The 21252-nt window shown below is 45.0% G+C and overlaps 1 protein-coding gene across 2 annotated transcripts in view; it reads right to left on the bottom strand.

Annotated features, from left to right (window-relative positions):
• The window catches only part of Pcyt1a (phosphate cytidylyltransferase 1A, choline), a 45602-nt gene extending 24663 nt beyond the window's left edge, over nucleotides 1-20939 (bottom strand). Inside the window, exons 1-2 of one of the 2 annotated variants that reach the window (XM_006974513.4) lie at nucleotides 20634-20939; nucleotides 1737-1863 (exon numbers count right to left, since the gene is read on the bottom strand). In XM_006974513.4, coding sequence (XP_006974575.1) covers nucleotides 1737-1853 — 117 coding nt within the window. In that variant the 5' untranslated portion in view covers nucleotides 1854-1863; nucleotides 20634-20939. Of the gene's footprint in view, nucleotides 1-1736; nucleotides 1864-20359 lie in introns of both variants that reach the window. The other variant, XM_006974514.4, reaches the window with a different exon arrangement.
• Between the last annotated feature and the right edge of the window lie 313 nt (nucleotides 20940-21252).

Genomic DNA, 21252 nt, shown 5'->3' with positions numbered 1-21252 from the left:
GAAGTGACTGAATCCACATGAACCATTTTACAGGGATATATGAAGCAAAGTAATTTAAAGCATGAAACTCCTCAGGTTCCAAGGACATTTCACCAGACAGACTGATGGATGCCTTTGCTCTGTGGTCTTAAGTTGTCCCCATTCTCAAGTGCGGCCATCACCATCCCTTTCACCTGAATCCTCTGGGAAACTTTCAGAGGTTAGCAATGCCTGAGTGTTCTGTATTGTTTTGTTCTTGAGACAAGATCCAATTATGTAGTGTTTGCAGGCCTCCTCTCTAGATATAGACCAGGCTGGTCTTGAACTCAGAGATCTCTGCCTGCCTGCCTGCCTGCCTGCCGGGTCCTGGTGTTCTGGGAATAAACACAGCTGGCACAATGCCCTATTTTGGTGATTACTAAGCCATCTTCTGAGTTTTCCACGACACATAGAATCAACTCCCATAAAATGTCCATGGAACATTCTATGGAACCTGTGACAATGTTACCTTGTTTGGCAAAAGGGGCCTACAGATATGGCTAAACTTAGGCTACCAGGGCAGGAAAATCATTCTGGGTAATATGGATATGGCAAACGCAATCACAAAAATTCTTATAAATGGAAAGAAAAGGTAGGAAAACTGAAAACTAGAGGCTATGTGAACAGCCTGTAGAAGCTGGAGACAAAAAAGAGAATGGATTTCCCCTGTGCCACATCTCTGCCAACACTCCTGTGGTTCTCCAGCACCCATCAGACTTCTACTCTCCAGACAGAGTCCCCTGCGCTGCTCTGTGACTGCGGCAGCAGCAACGGGAGAGGGGTCAGTTTGTCCCGCCTGTGTCAATGCCAGGCCTGGAACACATGGCTCCTACTTGAGGAGATGAGCTGATTTCAACTGTTTAAGAGGAAGTGCTGGAGTTGGCTATGATGTAATCCAAACTGTACCCTTAGAACTCAGGAGTATGAGAGAGAAAACTGCCGTGAGTTTAAAGTCAGCGTGGGAGACCCTATCTCAAAACAAACAAACAAACAAAAACCAGATCAAGTATTGGTTTGTCTCAAAGTAAAAATACTTCTCCCTTTGGGCTAGAGAGCTCCAGAAGTAGTTAGCAAAGGCTGTAATTTGATAAATGGCTGTGGTCAATAGAGGTAATGAAACAGAAACATTGGAAACACGGATTTCAGAATAATACTGTGGGTCAGTAGTGACTGACTTCAATCGTCTCCAGGTCTTTGCCATGTTTTTTAGGGGAAGCTTTAGAAGGAACTGGTTGAGACAAGATGGGAAGTTGAAACGGTGTCGTTCATCTAAGGCTTGGCAGTAGTCTAGGAAGAACGTTAACAATGTCACAGAGATGGAGGTCCACAAAGGAGACGGGGGAGGTCTCCCCAGCAGTGAAGGAAAGAAACGACACAGGAAGGACAGGAGGACACAGGACAGACACCACGGGATGACACCCATGTCAAATCACTAGCAGAACCCAGGAACCGAAACTTTTCTACTTTTTACTACAAATTTGATTTTTAGCTTAATACTTGTACATCCTCCAAATTTTCCTAACCACTTTTTCAATTCCCATTTAAAGTCATAAAGCTCCTACGACTGAGCTGTAATTCATAGCATGCAAGAAAACTTGGCACCCTTTGTGATTCATGCTATCTGCTCTCCCGGGTATTTAAGAACACACCACACCAATGGCAATGCTCCATCGCCTTCCCCTCCACCACAGGGCGTTCGCAGTCAGCTCCTCACTTACAACTGAGCAGTTCCGCACTTTTGAAGGAATGCCATCCTCCTCTGTTGCTCCATTAGGGCCGGGTGCGTCTTTCCTCCTCTTCCTCGAATTGACTTTAGCTGAACACTGTGCATCCATCTTCTTTTAACTGCTCAAAAAAAAAAAAAAAAAAAAAAAAAAGCAGAGAAATGTCTGAACCAGTATTCTAGAGACACAAATGCACTCAGCAAAACAGTAATTACAGAGCATACGTTTACCAGATGAGCCAAGGAGGGGTGGTGTACAAACTCTACTGTGGAACGACGGCCACAGTTCATCTCCTGGCCTGGAAACTTAGTCCCCAGCCAGCACGTCAGCCCACACACCGCCCATTTCCTATCTTGACGGTGCCCAGAGGACTGGAGTAACCTGGCTGAGGAAGACTCCCGTCCAAATCGAGGTAGCTTAAATGCTTGTGACCAGGGGATCAGACTTCAGGTTTCTTTGGATTTGGGAATATGAACTTAGACTTTACTGATTACACATTCCTACCCCGAAATACAAAATACCGGGAAATCTAAAGGGGTTTTAGCAGACTGGGAATGGTCAACCTAGGCAGACGTTTTGTCTGGTTTGGTTTTGATGTGTATGGGGGGTTTGGAAGGCACTCATTATGTAGCACTGGCTGGCCCAGAACTCAACATGCAGACCGGGGTGGCCTCCCACGTGATGCTCCTGCTGCCTCTACCTCCCCAATGCTGAGTTCCAGGCACGCATCACCGCCCCAGCTTATCTCTGCTCTCTGCCTCAGTCACAGAAGCACACCGGTGCGACGTGAACAGCCGTCTTTGGCAGAATGCTCTTGCCTCAGCCTTCTGGCCCTGGGGTTACGGTCGTGAGTCACCATGCCATTGCTTCTTCTGTCAGGGTCACCACCCCAAGCTGGTTCAGAATTCCCAGCTAATAAACACACAGAATCTCTTTCTCTAAAAGAAAACCTACTTTTCTGTCTAGTTTAGCAGAGAGTATCTAGCACCCCCCTATCCTGAGAGACAGAACCACCAATGTCCTGCTTAGATGTGAGTTTATGCTATCTCTACAGACCCAGCGGGAATATTTGCACTAAAATTTTTACTACGTTTATTTGTATGTGCGTGCGTGCGTGCGTGTGTGCATGTGCGCATGTGCGTGTGTGTGTGTGTGTGTGTGTGTGTGTGTGTGTGTGTGTGTACACATATGTGGAGGAGGGAGGAGGTCAAAGGACAACTTGTGTGCACTAGCCCCCTCTTTCTACCACACAAGTCCTCGGACTCAGGTTATCAGGTCTGGTAACAAGCACCTTTAACCAATGAACCACCCTGCTAGCCCCAAATTCCCATTTTTCTTAGGTGATATAATCTGCATGAAGCAACTAATGTCTTTTTAATGATGAACGGTTAGGCATCATCCAGAAACTGGGGATAGAGAAGCTCTATGATCAAATGTCACTTCTGCCTAAGATAATGACCGGCACAGAGGGAAATCTGCTGTGAAAGAAAGCAAGGGCAGACAGGAGGAGGTCACTCCACTTTGCTGATGCCTCCTGTAAGCCCTCTCAAACAAGACGTCCTTCTGACATCCGCACTTTCCTCCAGCCCCAACCCAGGTGGAAAGGTGGCCTGATTCTTAAGCGGCTGAAGGTGACGCCGCCCTGTGAGTCACGGCTAAGCAGCAGCCGGCAGAGAGAGATAGCAGTCTAGAGGGCGGGAGCCGCCCAGAAACTGCCTTTCCTTACACACGGACACGGAAGACGGTGAAGGGCCTCCAGCCAGCACGAGGTGCTCCCCGTCAGCAATCGCTCTTCTACGCACGCACCGACCTGAGAGCTTGTGAGAAGATGTCAGGCCAGTTTCTACCGGCTGGCTCGTCACAGGGCCCTTCTATGAGCATCTGTTCCGTTCCTCAACCGAGGCTTCCTCTTCCCTCCCCGTGACATTTCTTGTGTCGAGTTGACAAAAGCCAACCAGCACCTAGAAAGCATCGCAGTGTGCCAGGCGTAGTGATGGAGGCCTGTGATCTGGACACTCGGGTGGCCAAGACTGACCCGGCCTATGCAGCAGGCTCCATGTCAGTCTGAGTTACACAGCAAGACCTCGTCCCATAAAAGGAAAGGCTGGAGATGTAGCTGAGTGGTAGACCTGCCTACCAGGCAAAGGCACTTGGTTCAGTTTCCAGCACCACAAACACACAATCACAGTGTATCCATACTTATACACAATTATCACTGGCCAATGAAAATGAAACGCAGGCTGGTGAGATGGCTTAGAGATCAAAAGTGCCCACTGCCAAGCCTGGTGACCTAAGTCCGATGTCCAGGCCCTACACAGTGGAAGGAGGCAACTGTCTCCTGCAGGTTGTCCTTTGACCTCCACACGGGCACGCGCCTCCCATAAACAGTAAGAAATGAAGAAATGTAACAAAGTGAAATGCAGGTAGCCACTGTTTTAAGGAGACTTCACATGCGGGTTCTTGTAGGCAGAGTTTTTCCTGTCTCAGCAGCTGTTCCCCAAAAACCTACTATGAGGTACCAAGGACACAGCAGTCACACAAGCGTGTCAGGAGGACATAAGCAAACAAACTCCCACTGAAGGACATCCCACTAGGAGGCTAGTCTTCAAAAACTGTTGGTCACGAAAAACAATGAAAGGCTGAGAACTGACCTTCCAGAACTAGGTGATTATGCTGTCAGGTATCACTTATTTAGGAGCCACACACTCAAGTATCCTGAAACAGTCATAGCTACAGTTTACTCCAGGTACAAGGAAAAAGAGGAAGGGGAAGAAATAAAATATTATATTTTGACAATGGCAAAATATTTGCAATATATGAATCTAGGTGAGGCATATGGGAGTTTATCTTAATATTCCTGAACTTCATGACAGGCTTTCCTTTTTATGGTTTTTTTTTTCCCCAACACAAGTAGAGGAAGGGGAAACAAGGAAAATGTATATAATATATATAAGGAAGCAGAGCTGAAGTGTAATTCAGTGGTAAAGAACTTGCCTGCCAGTCACAGCCCTGTATTGGATCTCCAAAGTGAGAAAAAGAGCAAAGTGTGACCATAGATTTAGCACAAGGAAGTTCATCTCAGTATTTCTGCATTTTTTTCCCATAGTCTTTCCTTGTGGTGATACATTGTTTGTAATCTAAGAAATAAAGCCTGCCTGAAGATCAGAGGACAGAGCCAGCCACAGAGTGAGCCATAGAGGTTCAGGCAGTGGTGGCGCACACCTTTAATCCTAGCACTCAGGAGGCAGAGATCTGTCTGGATTTCTATGAATTCAAGGCCACGCTGGGCTTATAAGACCAATTAGGATTCGTGCAGTATTTCCTTTTCAAAATAAAAGATTTTATTCTAAAAATTCTCTACAGTTTCCTGCACAGATCAGCCCTCATATGAGATCACCCCTGGAGTTCCTTCTCTGTCTCAACTTGTTGAATCCTAACATGGGCTGCATAATGCATGTTCATGTGCTATATAACATGTGTACATAGCATTGCCATACAATGCATGCTGTAATTTTACAACTCCATTGAGGTGTAATTGATACACATTAAAACACATTAAACTGTACAAGCGGGGTGGAAGATGGCTCAGTAATTAAGGCAGACTGCTCTTCATAGGACCCCAGTTCAGGGCCCAGGACCCATATTAGACAGTAACAACTGTGGGGAACTCCAGCTCCAGAGGGATCATCCTGTGCTTCTGACCTCTTTCACACTACACTCACATGAACACACCCACACACAGACACACACACATATATACATAATTAAAATAAATTTAAAAATTAAAATGCAATTTAAAAACTAAAACCAAGGCTAGGTGTGGTGCATCCCTTTAATCCTAGTACTTGGGAGGCTAAGGCTGGCGATAGGCAATCTCGAGTTTGAGTTCCAGGATAGCCAGGACTATATAGAGAGACTTTGTCTCAAAAAAAAAAAAAATAGATGGATGGGTGGATGATAGACAGACAGACAGACTATGGGTCCCACAGATCTACCTTAATACCTACTGAGCCTTCATAAATCTTCCATTAAGCTCTATCTCTTAAAGGTCCCACCATCACACCACACAATAAGGACCAAACAGACCCAAGCTATACAGAATGCAACTTATTGGAAGACTTAGTGACAGAAGTATGGTCATAAGCAGGATCAAAACCAGTTAGCTCCTGCAATTTGGGTCAAAGAGGGGTGTTTATTTATGGGTCAGGGCAAAAATGGCTATTGTGACTGGAATGTACCTGCTTTATCGTAAGATAATACTAAAGAGTCCAGAACATCCCTGGATCGGGGGTCCTATGGTAAAGCCCTACATGTAGTGATTTTATCCATTTATGGTTTTCTGGGAAATAATGCAAAAAAAAAATTAGCTATGGTTTCTTAGAAGCAACCACGGTGGCTACAGTTCATGACTGCCGTCCTGTCACTCCATATCCTTATCATCTCAAGTGCAAAAATGCGTTCACTGCACTCCACAGCCAACGCCATTCAAAAGTCCAAAGTCTCATCTGGAACTCAAGTTCAGTTTGTGATTCCTTGTGAAACAATAAGCCAGTTACAGACCTCCACGATAAAATGGTGTTTCAGGGCTAGAACAGATATTCCTATCCAAGAGAAGGCTAGAGATGAGTAGAAAGAACAACCAGTCCAAAGCCAGCCGAAACCCAGCTTCCTTTCCACTAACCGAAGAAACCCAGGCCTGGCACCGTTCACATGTTTGCTGGGGAGTGAGTCCCCAGGACTGCTGCTTGTCACCTGGGGCTGGTTTTCTAGGCTGCCCGAAGCTCTGCCTGGCATGCACTTCACACTGCTGATAGCTGTCCCTTTCTTTCTGGGGCCTCAACTGCTGCTCAGCATGCCTGACTGCACAGAAATGGGCTCTCTGAAGAAGTTCCTACTCTGTGAGAGACTTCTGCCTTGCCTTCTAAGCTTTCCTTTGAAATCTGGGTAGAAGCCACCATGACCTCTTAATACTTGCTTTCTGCATGCTGCATAGTCAGCACATAGACACCAAAGGACAAGCTGTACCCAGGCCCATGTGACTCACGCTGCAGCCACGAAGTGCTGGCCAGTCTGACACAGGGGAATGAGCCTGAGGTGCCTCCTTCCCAAGGCACTTGCTGAAATCATTCTGTTCTGCAAGTCTCCTGGGCCTGTAATGGGAGAAGAACCTCATTTCTGAGCTACACTACAAGCCTTTTCCAACTGTCCCAGTGCTAAGCTGAATTACTCTTGGCACACAGCTTCCTGGATGCATCCTTCTGTGTGTGACCTCTGCTTGCTCCTCTGGCTGCAGATCGTCCAGATCTTCTTCCTTTGATCCCTTTGCTCCCTAGCATCACTGTAAATCTGGGTAAAAATAACCAATAATACCTGTTTCTCAGCCTGGATACTTTGTTGTTTTTAAAATCCCTTCTACCAGGAGCTGGAGAGATAGCTCAGTGATTGTTTTAGTTACTGTTATTTTTCTTTCTGGTTTTTTGAGTCAAGATTTCTCTGGGTAGCCCTGGTTGTCCTGAAACTTGCTCTGTAGCCCAGGCTGGCCTTGAACTCAGAGATCCACCTGCCTCTGCCTCCCATGTGCCATCACTGCCTGGCTGAGAGTAAACCTTTTAAAAACACATTTCTTTTTCGATGTTGTAGGGATACCGTAAGATGGATTCTGGGAGAAATTTCCTGTAGTAATGATGCCCACTTGCAGAGGGGATTACTGAGGTAGAGACCCAAACAACCTACCCACAGGACAAAGTAAATTTCTAGACTTTGAAGGGACGAGCTCTCTGAGTTCAGCAGATTAGTGAAGGTACTAGATAGGATACAAGATGGTAGTTTAGGAAGCAAATCCTTTTTTACTCCTTTGAAGTGGCTGGTACATACGAAGCAGCCCAGGGATAGTACTTGGCAGTATATAAAACATGGAGCCCCTCTACAAGGGCACTGTCCATGATCTAACATGGGCAAGCTCACACCTTCATATCAGTTTTCAGTATTTTAGTCCAGTCTGCATTACAATGATGAACTATCTGAGACTGACTAATTTATAAAGAAGCTTTTTAGTTCACAGTTTGGAAGCTCAAAGGCCCCTTTTTCTTGTTGATATTTATTTGTGTGTGTGTGTGTGTGTGTGCTTGAGAGAGAGAGATCATATGGAAGCTAGAGGGGGCTGTTGGAACCCTCAGAGCTGGAGTTACAGATTGCATAGCCAGTGTTTTCATCATGGAGTCACCTCTCCAGGCATCCAGACCTGATGATGGCCGCCGTTTTACTAGCAGAGCCCTGAGGTGGTCTAGGGGATAGGGTATATCCCATTTAAAAATCACTGCTCTAGCAAGAACTCTTGGAGGTTGATGTTGTTATGAAAAACCACCTTCCTTTGAGTGAGCATTCACATAACACCTGCATGCCAAGAGCACTTTACAACTATTAAACTCCTAGTGTTCACAACCCTTTCACCTATGCACACCTTTAATCCCAGCACTGAGGAGGCAGAGGCAGCTGGACCTCTGAGTCAAGGTGAGTTTGGTGTACACAGTGAGTTCTAGGACAGCCAGGGCTACATAGAGAGATCTTGTCTCATAATAAACAAACAAACAAACAAATGGAAAAAATAAAATACAATCAGATGGCATCAGAAAACACTAGTAGTAGGCAAATACTAATACACATAAGAAAAAAATCAATAAATCTAAAAATAATTTTTAAAAAAGAAATGATGAATTATTTTGGGAGGGGAAGTGGTGGTTCATACCTTTAATTCTAGCACTCAGGGAGGCAGAGGCAGGCAGATAGATCTCTGTGAATTTGAGGCCAGCCTGGTCTATAGACTGAGTTCCAGGACAGGCAGGGCTACACAGAGAAACCATGTCTTAAAAAACTAAAACAAAAAAGAAGTTACCTAATAATAATCTTTAAACACATGAATGTGTCACATTGGATAAGACAGAGATTTATTCTGTGAAAGTCCAGGCAACAGAAGTGATTACTTACTAGAAGACAAGAGACAGGTTCTAACTGAATATAAGAAACCCTTTTAGGAATTATCTGCACAGGAACTGGGCACCTCAGGAGCCACTGTATTTTGATAATACAAGGCATTCCAAATAGATTCTCACTAGCAATAGTACTGTAATACAGAGAGAGGTCAGCTGTGCATGGAGAAACACCTTCTGCCTAGTTCAGAGACTCACAAGCCAACATCTGTGGTGATACAGAGTTACCGACTAACCTTTTTATCTAAAAGATTATAATAGACGTACTCCTTTTAAAGCTCTTTTTTATCAAAATTCTGAGGTTCATGCTGCTCTCTGTTCTAATCTGTTCAGATAACTTATTCCTGAATGTTATCTACCATGCTAGCTCCTTCCCACAACTGCGCATAATTTATAAATTCAAAAAGCAACGTTTGCTTCTTTTTTGAGACAGGGTCTCACATGTAGCCCACACTGGCCTAGAACTCACTATGTTGCCCAGGCTAGCCTTAAACTCATAGCAATCTTCCTGCCTCAGCCTTTCAGGTGCAGGGATTATAGGTGCAAGCTACCATGTCTGTCTAAAAGTTTGGTTTTGCCAGGTGGTGGTGGTGGTGGTGGTGGTGGTGATGCAGGTGATGCACACTTTTTTTTTTAAAGATTTATTTATTTATTATGTATACAGTATATATGACTGCAGGCCAGAAGAGGGCATCAGATCTCGTTATAGATGGTTGTGAGCCACCATGTGGTTGCTGGGAATTGAACTCAGGACCTCTAGAAGAGCAGTCAGTGCTCTTAACCTCTGAGCCATCTCTCCAGCCCCCATGTGATGCACACTTTTAATCCCAGCACTTGGGAGGCAGAGGCAAGAGGTTCTGTGAGTTCGAGGCCAGCCTGGTCTACAAATTGAGTTCCAGAACAGCCAGGGTTACACAGAGAAACCTTGTTTTGAAAAAACATAAATAAATAAATAAATAAATAAATAAATAAATAAGCTTGGTTTTTATGATTTTAGTAGACAAGGCACTACTGAAAATGTTGATCAAGATAAAAGCATGTCTCCATACAGCATGTAATATGTAATATATCACCAGAGCCCTCCTTTCCAATAAGCACCCTAAAATACAATAAAAGAATTTTATCTTCAGAAAATAAAACATAGAATATATTTAGAATTCTTACTGAGTATGTTCAAACAGATGTAAATCTATTTCATTGTGCTAGATGAAATCCTCATTCTTATATGGCAGTCTTAAATATTATGGTGTGAAAACAGTGATTACAAGCCGGGCGGTGGTGGCACATGCCTTTAATCCCAGCACTCGGGAGGCAGAGGCAGGCGGATCTCTGTGAGTTCGAGGCCAGCCTGGTCTCCAAAGCAAGTTCCAAGAAAGGCGCAAAGCTACACAGAGAACCCCTGTCTTGGGAAAAAAAAAAAAAAAAAAGAAAAAGAAAACAGTGATTACAATAATCATAGTGAATACTTGGAGCACTTCCTACATGTCAGGAAGTTACAAGCCTCCTGTGCATATTAAAAAATATTACCCTCACCATAATCCTACAAAGTAGCTCATGCCCTCATCCTCATTTAATCGATTAGAAAACTGAACACAGCAAAGTCAAATGATTCCACTGAGCTAACACCTAACACCAGGAAGAAGCAACATTTTCTTTCTTTCTTTCTTTTTTTTTTTTTGTTTTTTGTTTTTCAAGGCAGGGTTTCTCTGTGTAGCTTTGTGCCTCTCCTGGAACTCACTTGGTAGCCCAGGCTGGCCTCGAACTCACAGAGATCCGCCTGGCTCTGCCTCCCGAGTGCTGGGATTAAAGGCGTGCGCCACCACCTCCCAGCTTTTTTTTTTTTTTTTTTTGGTTTCTTTTCCTTTAAAGATTTATTTATTCATGTATTTTATGTATGAGTGTTCTGTCTTCATGCACACCAGAAGAAGAAATCTGATCCCATTACAAATGGCTGTGAACCACCATATGGTTGCTGAGAACTGAACTCAGGACCTCTGGAAAAGCAGTTGAGTGCTCTTAACCACTGAGCCATCTCACCAGCCCCAAGTATTTTCTTCTGTGTTCCATATAACCTTTTATTTTTAAAGGCACAGGTGAACAGCACATAGGAGTATAGCTTACTGGATCCCCCCAAAATGATATGAACTTGGGAATTCTGTCTCTATAGTCTGAGTTCTCAATCACAACAACACACTGATTTTGCAGACCTACAGTGTCAAGAAGGATTTAACTTTATTTTCATAAACACTGGGCTCTCTTTCCACTAAGCCGATCATTAGCAGAGTACTCAGGATCCCAGTTAAATTGAGATTTAATTCTAGGTCCCCCCAGCTTCTTAACTCCAGGAGGCTGGGAGTTTCTTCTGTGATTAAGAAAAGTTGCAATAAAAATTCCCAAGTCATGGTAAAGATCAAATAAGAAATCAGACTATTATTTTACATTAAATTAAATCCCAATTCTCCTGGATATTTGTTGTTTGCCTTTCCAAAGATTCAATCTCCCTGACCTAAAAGAACCTCCTTTTCATTTGGAGGGTCATTTGCTCAGTGTGCCTTCTCCCTCGCCTTGGCAATCAATCAGCAAGCAATCCTCCTCAGCTACCACTTGGAGGGGGCAGCGGTGCATGACCTAAACAGTCCACGCAGGAGAAATCTGGGGACGCTACAGATGAAAACACCTGGACAAAAATGATCACTTATTGTTTCCTGTACTTGAACCTGGGGGTGTGACTTTAGGGACCACTCTGGGACCAGCTCAGTGGCCATCTTGTAACTAGGAGGAAAGACTAGGAAGTCAGCATAGATAAGGTGGACCTGATGGTGAGGAGTCAGACCCAAACCATTCAGTCACATCGACCAACACATTCTCCTTTGGCCCAAGTTAGCTAAGATCAATTTGTTTGTTTAGCACTTGGGACAAAAAACTCTTAATAAAGCCGGACGGTGGTGGTGCACGCCTTTAATCCCAGCACTCGGGAGGCAGAGGCAGGTGGATCTCTATGAGTTCAAGGCCAGCCTGGTCTACAGAGCTAGTTCAGGATAGGCTCCAAAGCTACAGAGAAACCCTGTCTTGAAAAACAAAACAAAACCCTCATAATCAAAATTAAAACATGAATCAATCATAACTCATAAAGCAGTGTCTAGTAATGACCTCTAGTGCTCAGGAAGCTTTCAGTACTTAGTTACTTCAACCTAATTTGTGAGTTGAACTAAGAGTGAGGAAGGAAAGACGCTGCAGACAGAACACAGAACTCCCTCATTAACTCTGTGAAGGTGGGCAAACATTTCCTCTTTCCCTCTTAATGCTTTAGCCTTCAGAAAAAAGGTCTTCCAACAGCTGTAATGAAAAAGCTAAAGGGGCCACTGTGGACTGGAGCCTCTGTCAGGCCTCACCTTTAACACCTCTGCCTACTCAGTCTATCACCTTCTTAATCACAGATTCTCATTTCCAGCACACCTTCTAACTGTGCCCAGTGTCACCTCCTTCCCAGCACCACCAGCCTGATCAGTGTCTCCCAAGAGCTCTCCAGACACACAGTGTCGCATCTGCTATCTCTGCTCAGACTCAAGACCCAGCAAGCAACGTTCCTTTCTGCTGACTCACCTCCCAGCACACACTGACCGCCTTGTTCTTCAGTGTCCCAACACATGCCTGCTTGGACACATCGACTGAGCTAGAGATGTGGAAATGGGGGGGGGGGGGGCAGCAGGGAGGAGATATCAAGGAAGGAACCAGCCAAGAGTTTTTTCTTTAATTTAAAAACCATAGGCCAGGCGGTGGTGGCCCACGCCTTTAATCCCAGCACTCAGGAGGCAGAGGCAGGTGGATCTCTGTGAGTTCGAGGCCTGGTCTACAGAGTGAGGTCCGGGACAGGCACCAAAGCTACACAGAGAAACTCTGTCTCAAAAAAACGAAATCAAAAACAAAAAAAAACTGTATTTGTAGTTTTTTTAACAGTGTGTGTGTGTGTGTGTGTGTGTGTGTGTGTGTGTGTGTGTGTGTGTGAGCATGTTGTCGGTGTCCATGTGCCATAGCATACGTGTGGAGGTCAGAGGACAATTTGCAGGAGCTGGTTCTCTCTTCCACATGTGGGTTCCACAGACAGAAATCAGGTCATCAGGTTTGGTGACAATGCCTTTATCCATTGAATTTGCCCTATCAAGAACTTTTTCAATATGAATGTCCGGAAGGAGACAAAACCTTAGTTCAGGCACGCACATGCTTGTGTCTTAAAGATGAAAGGCCCCTGTAAGTACAGTTTTAAGGACTCTCACCCAAACCCTGCTATTACACTTATTACTATTACATTTAGCAAGCACCTCGGGGCAGAAAAGAAAGTGGTTCCAAAAGTATGTGACAGCCTAAACAGTACGACATTGAAGCTACATAGACCTTCCCAAATTTCAACAAATTCAAGTTTAACTGATTGTCATAGGCAACTATCAGAAAAAAGGAGGCGAACTTTTCCTTTGCAGTGTTCAGACCTCTGCCATCAGAGTGAATGAGCTTATTCTGTAAGTGGGACCTTCACCCGTGTCTACCATGCTGACGTCAAAGCTCTGTGAACTGCAAGGAGTGAATCTACTGCTCGGGGCATCCCTTGATCAGGTCCCCTCTCTGCACTCAGCTCTGTCAGCAGTGGTACTCTTCTGCAAAGCCTTCGAAGTTTACGGGAAGAGAGGGCCAGCCCAAGATGAGGGAGGGCTGCATGTAAGAACCAGATCTCCTACACTGGGGGTAAACACACTTCTTGGCAGGCCCAAGATGTCCCACTGCCTGCTCTTGTGAGTTTTAATGCAGCACAGCCAAGCTCATCCACGCATTATTATTCATGGCTGCTCTGTGCTACAACAGAGGTGAATATTTACAAGAAAAACTGTGACCTGCAAATCCAAAACGTTTACTGACACATTATACAAGTTTGACAACTCAGGTTTATAGATGAAGACAGAACTGGTTTTTGTTTTGTTTTGTTTTGAGACAGGGTCTCTCCATGTAGCCTGGCTCCTGGAACTCCATATAAAGCCAGGCTGGACTTGAACTCACAATGATCCTCTTGCCTCAGTCTCTGTGTGCTGGGATTAAAGGCGTGCACCATGACGCCCAGCTTCCAAGTCATTTTTAACAAATCATCTGTTGACAATGAACTTTACCTAGATCTATACAATCTAGGTTAGAAGACAGTACCAGGAATGGGACTGTTTCAATAAATTATACTATAGGGCTGGTACGATGGCTAAGTGAGCAAAGACAATGCCAAGTCTGAGCATCTGAGTTGATACCGGAATCCACATAAAGTAGAAGAAGAAAACGAACTCCACAGAGTTGTTCTCTGACCTCCACACCTCTATTGTGACATAGGTATACACACATACACTAATAAATAAGTAACATTTTTTTAAAAAGAATGTACTGGTAAGGCTGGGTATTGGTGGTGCACACCTTTAATCCCAGCTCTCAGGAGGCAGAGCCAGGCAGATCTCTGAGTTCGAGGCCAGCCTGGTCTACAGAGTGAGATCCAGGACAGGCACCAAAACTACACAGAGAAACCCTGTCTCGAAAAAAAAAATATTATAGCAATAAGACGTATAGATAAACATTTGCAATAAAAATAAAAAGTGCTGGAGAGGTGGCTCTCATTTAAGAACATGTACCCCTCTTGGTTTCCAGCATTCAAGTCTGGCAGCTCACACTTGTAAGTCCAGTTCCAGGGGATCTGACGCCCTCTTTCGGCTTCAATGGGTACTTGCACTCACGTGTACAAACTCCTCCCAAATACACATATAAACATAATTTAAAAAATAGGAGTTGGAGCGATGGCTCAGCAGGTAAGAGCACTGGTTGCTCTTCCAGAGGACTTGGGTTCAGTTCCTAGTGCCCACATGGCAGCTCACAAGTGTCTGCAATTCTCATTCCAAGAGATCAAATGCTCTTCTCTGGCCTTCTAGGACTCAAACACACATCTCGTACCCAAACACATATGCAGGAAAAGTACTGATATACATAGTGTAATTTTTAAAAAATAAATAAATCCTTTTTTCAAAAAAAACATATAAACTTCTGTAGCACACACTTTAAAATATTTTATTAAATGTATTGCAGTATAACATTTTTTTATAATTCTATGTATTTTAATTTTGTATAAGAAAATTATTCTGCTGGTATGGTGCAGGCTTTTAATGCCAGCATTTAGGAGGTAGGCGCAGGTGGATTTCCATGATCTTGAGGTCAGCCTGGTCTATGTAGTAAGTTCCAGAACACCCAGGGCTACACACTGTGACTCAGTCTCAAAAACACACAAAAAAGAAAATTCTAAGCTTGGTATAGTGGTTTACATCTGTGGTATCAGCATTTGGGAGGTAGAAACAGGAGGATCAGGAATTCAAGGTCATCCTCTGTTACAAAGCAAGGTGAAGACAAGCCTAGGCTATAGAAAACCCTGCCTCAAAAAAGGTAAAAATTGCCGTGAAAATGGACTACAAGAGGCTTCATCATACCACAAAGAAAGATCCCTGTTCTGAGACCAAAAGGAAGCAAACACAGTCACATATAAGGTAGATCTCAAAACCCAACCCTGTACACCCCTTTCTTCAGAATCATACATTCATGTTCTCAAGTGCAGAGCAAAAACCATGTCACTATTTTTAGCAGCCCTCATATTAAAAGCAGTTTGTAAACAACTGTGGATGTGATGTAACAGTCTTGTAGATCTGAGGGTTCCCCTAGTTCACTGGCAGTCATCCTAGTTCAAACACAGAAAACCCCATACTAATATAATTTTCAACTTGTGGTTACAACAGAGTTAACCAGAGAGAGAAAGAGAGACCCTGCTATATATATCTACCTACAAATTGTTTTTCAAAACATACAATACAGATAATTCAATTATTTAGGAACTCTAAATCTAAATAAGTATAAGAAGTAATCCTTCCCATAATCAGTGAGTCAATGTTAACTTCAGAATCCAACACTCCACCTAATGAGACCATTCTCCATTAGAGGAGGTCCCCATATCCAACAGTGATGGCCTTTAATCCCAGCACTCAAGAGGCAGAGGCAGGTGGATCTCTGAGTTCAAGGCCAGCCTGGTCCACAGAGCTAGTTCCAGGACAGCCAGAGCTACACGGAGAAACCCACCTCAAAGAAAACAAAACGAAACGAAACGAAATGAAAAGGAGGAGGTCCCCAAGAAAAATGAAACCCTCCATGTTTATACAAGGAGAAATCATAAACTGAGGGGGAAACAAAGCTCATACTCTCTCAATCAAGTCATCATACTGGTTTTCACTAAGGCTGGCCTCAAACTCTCTATGCATCCGAGGCTGACCTTGAACTTCCGATCCTGCTGCCTCCACCTCCCAGGTGTTCAGAGTGCAGTCCTGCACCATCATACCTAGCTATTTTGCTGGTTTGTTTTGAAGGAAATTTGCAAATCAGCCTAAGTTTTAAAAAGCAAATCAAAATAGATGAAAACCCAGGCTAAGGTGGCCCACACCTCTGATCCCAGCACTTGGGAGCCAGAGGCAGGTGGATCTCTACAGGTTCAAGGTCACCCTGATTTACAGATCCAGTTTGAAGACAGCCAGGGTTATACAGAGAAACCCTTGCTGTACACTATGAAAATGTGTTGCTCTCATTGTTAATAAAAAGCTAACTGGCCGCTAGCTAGGCAGGATTTGGGGGACAGGTAGAATGCTGGGAAGAAGAAGGATGGGGTCATAGGAGTCAGCAAGACAAGGAGAGGTGCTGTGGGATGTCTTTCTGTAGCTGTGAATATGTGTTAATAAAGAAGCTGCTCTGGCCTATGGTGAGTCAGGTTATAGCCAGGCAGGAAATTCAGGAGAGACAGGAAGGAGAACGGCAGAGGTGGAGGAGATGCCAGCCACTGCCAGGAAAGCAAGATGTGAAAGTACTGGTAAGCCATGGCCATGTGGCAACTTATAGATTAATAGAAATGGGTCAAGTTATAAGAGCTAGCTAGCAAGAAGCCTGCCATAGGCCATGAAATTGATAATTAATATTAAACCTCTGAATGATTATTTTATAAGCAGCTGTGGGACCTTGGGGCAGTGTGGGAGTGGAGAAGCCTTCCAGCTACAGAGAGGAAACAGGAGGTGCAAGATGAAAGAGAGATAATGTCACATGGCAGGATGTAGATCAATAGAAATGGGTTAATTTAAGTTGTAAGAGCTAGTTAGTAATAAGCCTGAGCTATTGGCTGAGCATCTATAATTAATATTAAGTCTCTGTGTTGGTCATTTGGGAACTGGCAGGTGGGAAAGAAAAGTCTGCCTACAAATCCTGTCTTGAAAAAAACAAAACAAATAAAAAGCAAAAAGCAATCAATTCCTTAGAGTGATATCATCATCCCTAAGCCCAAGCATCTCCACTTCTGTAATCGATTATGTTGAAACCTATTCTCTTCTAGAAAATTCTAGGTCCTTCTACTTATGTAAAATATAAGTCAAATACACAAGCATTAGTTCATAAAATGGTGTAACTAGTCAAGCACAGAATATACCCCTACACCCCAAGTGATACCCACATAAGAGCCTTTCTGACTCTCTTTCCCTATTGCAAAGTGTACAGTGAGGAAGGATGGCTATTAGGTAGGTAACCAGATTAATACAGTGTGTGGTTAAGTCAAAATGTAGTGCAGGCTAACCTGGGATCCATCATCCTTCTGCCTCCACTTCCCAAGTGATAAGATCATACACAACCACAACTGGATTTCATATCCCTATTAGATTGTTGTTTTGTCTGGTTCTGTTTTGAGACTGGCTCTCTCTCTCTCCCCGAAGTTCTGGAGTGTAGACCAGGCTACCTCAAACTCAGAGATGCTTCTGCCTCTGTCTCTCAAGTGCTGGGATTAAAGGTATGTACCACCACACCTGGCTAGATATTTGTTTGTTTTAGGATCTCACTTTGTAGCCCTTGGCTGGCCTGGAACTTAATAATGTAGACCAGCTGCTCTTGAACTCACAGAGGTCCAACTCCCTCTGCCTACCAAGTGTTGAAATTAAAGACATGGGCCACCACACCTCTGACTGCCAACAATTTAATGCCAACCTGTGCTATACAGTGAGTTCTAAGCCAGTCAGGACTACAAAGAGATCCTATCTTAAAATAGATTAGGGGAAACCACACTCATTTCAATTAATTTCAACTTAAAATGGCCCTCATGAAAAAGAATGAGTAGAAAATAAAACCAGAAGCTAAAACTTTAATTGAATTATCCACAATGTGATATCATTCTCAGGTGTCGGGCTTAGCCTACAGTACAAAAACCATCAAGTTAGAGACATGAATACACCAAAGCCTTTCCATGCCATCATGACTGTTGACACTCCCAGGATCATTCTGTCCTTTTCTCCCCATAATGGTTGCCATCTATTACCATATTATTTACCACTGTAGAGGACAAAATATCACTCTTTTTATTTTTCATTTATGATTATTATTCCCTATGTGTGCTTGCTCATGCATACTATGGTGCATGTTCAGAGATGGAAGTGCATGCATGCTATGGTGCATGTTCAGAGGTGGAGGTGCATGCATGCCATGGTGCATGTTCAGAAGTACAGCTTGTTCTCTCTTTCCATCTTTATGTGGGTTCCAGAGGTTAAACTCAGGAAAGCAGGCTTGCATGGGGTAATCACCTTTAATGGCTAAGCCATCTCCCTAGCCCCCAGCCCAGATCCCATTTTTAATTTTTCTTTAAAACTGGGTCTTACTGCTTTGTGACCCACAGGTGCTGGAATTACAGGTGTGTGCCACCATGCCCAGTCCCAATATTTTTGTTGTTTTTATTCTTTTGAGACAAAGTCTCTCTATTGTAGTCCTGGTCCTTGATACATAGTTCAGGCTGGCTTTGAATTCACAGAGGTCCTCCTGCCTGTATCTCCCAAGTACTGGAATTAAGGCATTTGCCACCAAACCTGGCCCAATACCTTTTTATTAGCAATTGTATTTACTTGTAGAACTTCAGGACTGAATAGAATGTGAAGATCATATATCTCCCTACCTCTATTTTATTCTTAGACTGTTTTCTGTGTTTTCAGTTCCCTTCTCAAGCTTGGCTTCTACCTCAAAGTTTCTCCTTCCTCAATACCTATTCCTAGCAGTTTCTCCTACCACAAACTCCTATATCCTCATTGACTCTATAAGTATCACCATCCCTATTTCAATATAGCTTTAGTCTCTCCCAACAAAGACTCTTAGTTTTAGTCCTCAATCATAACTAGTCACCTCAGTGACATGGAAAAAGGCTTCTTCAGCTAACCATTTGTTGGAGCCTGTGTCCAGCACAGGTCCCAGTTCCTAACTCATCTTTGTACTTACTTTCTTGCAGTTCCTTAATCATAGAATCAATACAGAAAGAAAACTCAGAAATAACCCAATCCATTGCTTCTCAAACTAAAAAACAATGGCAAAAGGCTGAACATTGTGGCACATGCTTTTAATCCCAGCACCAGGGAGGCAGAGGCCCGAAGATCTCATGAGTTCAAGGTCACTATGGTCTGGACGGTGTGTTCCAGAACAGCCCAAGCTACATAGTGAAACCATGTCTCAAAAGACCAAAAAAACAGGACCCAGCAGTGGGGGCCCATACCTTTAATCCCAGCACTCAAGAAGCAAAGGCTCTGTAAGTTCAAAGTCAGCCTAGTCTACAGAGAGTTCCAGGACAGCCAAGGCTACACAAAGAAATTCTGTCTAAAAAAGAAGAAGAAAGAAGAAAGGAGAAGCAAGAAGAAGGAGGAGGAGGAGGAAGGAGGAGGAAGAAGAAGAGAAGAAGAAGAAGAAGAAGAAGAGGAGGAGGAGGAGGAGGAGGAGGAGGAGGAGGAGGAGGAGGAGGAAAGAAAAAGAAAAAGAAAAAGAAAAAGAAAAAGAAAAGGAAAAAGAAAAAGAAAAAGAAAAAGAAAAGGAAAAGGCAGGTAGCCCGGGCTCACCTTGAGCCCACCAGGCTGTACTACAACTCAAAATACCCACGGCTCAGCCTCCTGGGTGTCAGGATCACAGCTGTGCATCACCACACCCAGTTTTCAAACTTGAGCTACATTTTACTGCATACACCGTAAGAGGTACAAACCTAACTTTACATCATCATTGCAAACATCCATACCTGAAACCCATTTCGTAAATCCGTACTCTGAGAACACAATGGAAGTTTCTCTTCTAGTCCAGCTGTCTGTTTTACTCCGTTTCCTAAACTGTCTTCACAACCCAACCACACATACACTGGGGCTCGTAGTGGGGAGACATTAACCCGAACCCGAACTTCCCATTCACTAATGAAGAAGACGTAACTCAGTGGTGAATTAAGTTTCTCGCCCACAGAACTTCGCCTGTAAAACTCAAACTCCTGTCCGCTAAGCCACGCCAGTCTGGTTTCTACTTAAGCCCTCTGCCAGGTCACTCACTCACTCACTCAACGCTCTGTACACAAACACAACTTCAGAGCACCGACCCCAATTCCTCATCTTACGTCCTCCTCCAAGTCAGCCCCTCCAAGCCACTGCTTGCGGGTGAGCGTGCCCTCGCAGCCGCTGCTTCATGTCCCCTCGGGCCGATGCCCTCTGTCACTCTCCACCGATCGCTCCGTGCCCCCGGTAGTCACGGCTGCGTACTTACTCGGTCATGGTCCCGTCGCAGCCTCTGCCTCGTGCTCTCCGAGGCCAGAGTCCCTGGCATTTACTGCCCTGGGGTCGCGGACCCCTCGCCAGCAGCCAGCCCTGGGTCACAGTCCTCCTGGCTGTCACCGTACCTCGGTCACAGTAGCCCCGCAGCCAGCCCCTGCTTCACACTCCCCTGCCTGTCACCGACCTACTCTTCAGTCACAAGCCCCTCACGGTCCCGGCCGGCGTTTGTCCACGCAAGCAACACACTACCCCCGGGGGTTCCTTACCGCGGCTCTCCCAGGCTCCGGTCCCGGCCGATTCCTTCCTCGCGCCGCGTCACCGACTCGCGAAGTCAAATAGGTTGCGGGGAGACGCCCGGGAAACATCTGACCGGACTGCGGACCGGAAGTCCCGCCTACCGCCCGCCCCCTTGTCACTCCCTCCACCATATCCCGGGAAAACCACAGCCTGACAGCGTAGTTCCGCTTCCAGCGGGGCCGGGCCGGTGGGAGTGACGGGGCCGAGGCACCGGCGACGGGCGCGGGGGTCGGCAGCCCCGGAATACCGGATGTGTGGCGCCTCCTGCCGGCGGCGGCTCGCTGGGTGGGCCTGGGGTCTCCCGGCGTCCCTTGCGCCCTCCGCCCCTCGCACTCGTTCTTCACACGGGTGGTCCTGACTTCCCACCTCGCCGGAGGATGGGAGTCCGCTAGCCATGTCCGGGGGTGGGGGGGACGCTCGGGTCGGAGCTCTCCTCTTCCGGTTTTGACCGCGGTTGACCCACCGGAAAGGGATCCCTCGGAACCGACCGAGAAAGTAGTTGAGCCGCAGCAGAGGCGAGGGCACGGGTGGGAAAATCCGTGCATCAGTCAGGGTGTGCAGTCGAGAGGGAACTTCCCACGGTGGACT

The sequence above is a fragment of the Peromyscus maniculatus genome, chromosome 12 (assembly GCF_049852395.1).
Source record: "Peromyscus maniculatus bairdii isolate BWxNUB_F1_BW_parent chromosome 12, HU_Pman_BW_mat_3.1, whole genome shotgun sequence".
In the NCBI taxonomy this organism is placed as follows: domain Eukaryota; kingdom Metazoa; phylum Chordata; class Mammalia; order Rodentia; family Cricetidae; genus Peromyscus; species Peromyscus maniculatus.
The sequence above is the reverse complement of the archived record's forward strand: the minus strand, read 5'-3'. Positions and strand labels throughout refer to the sequence as shown.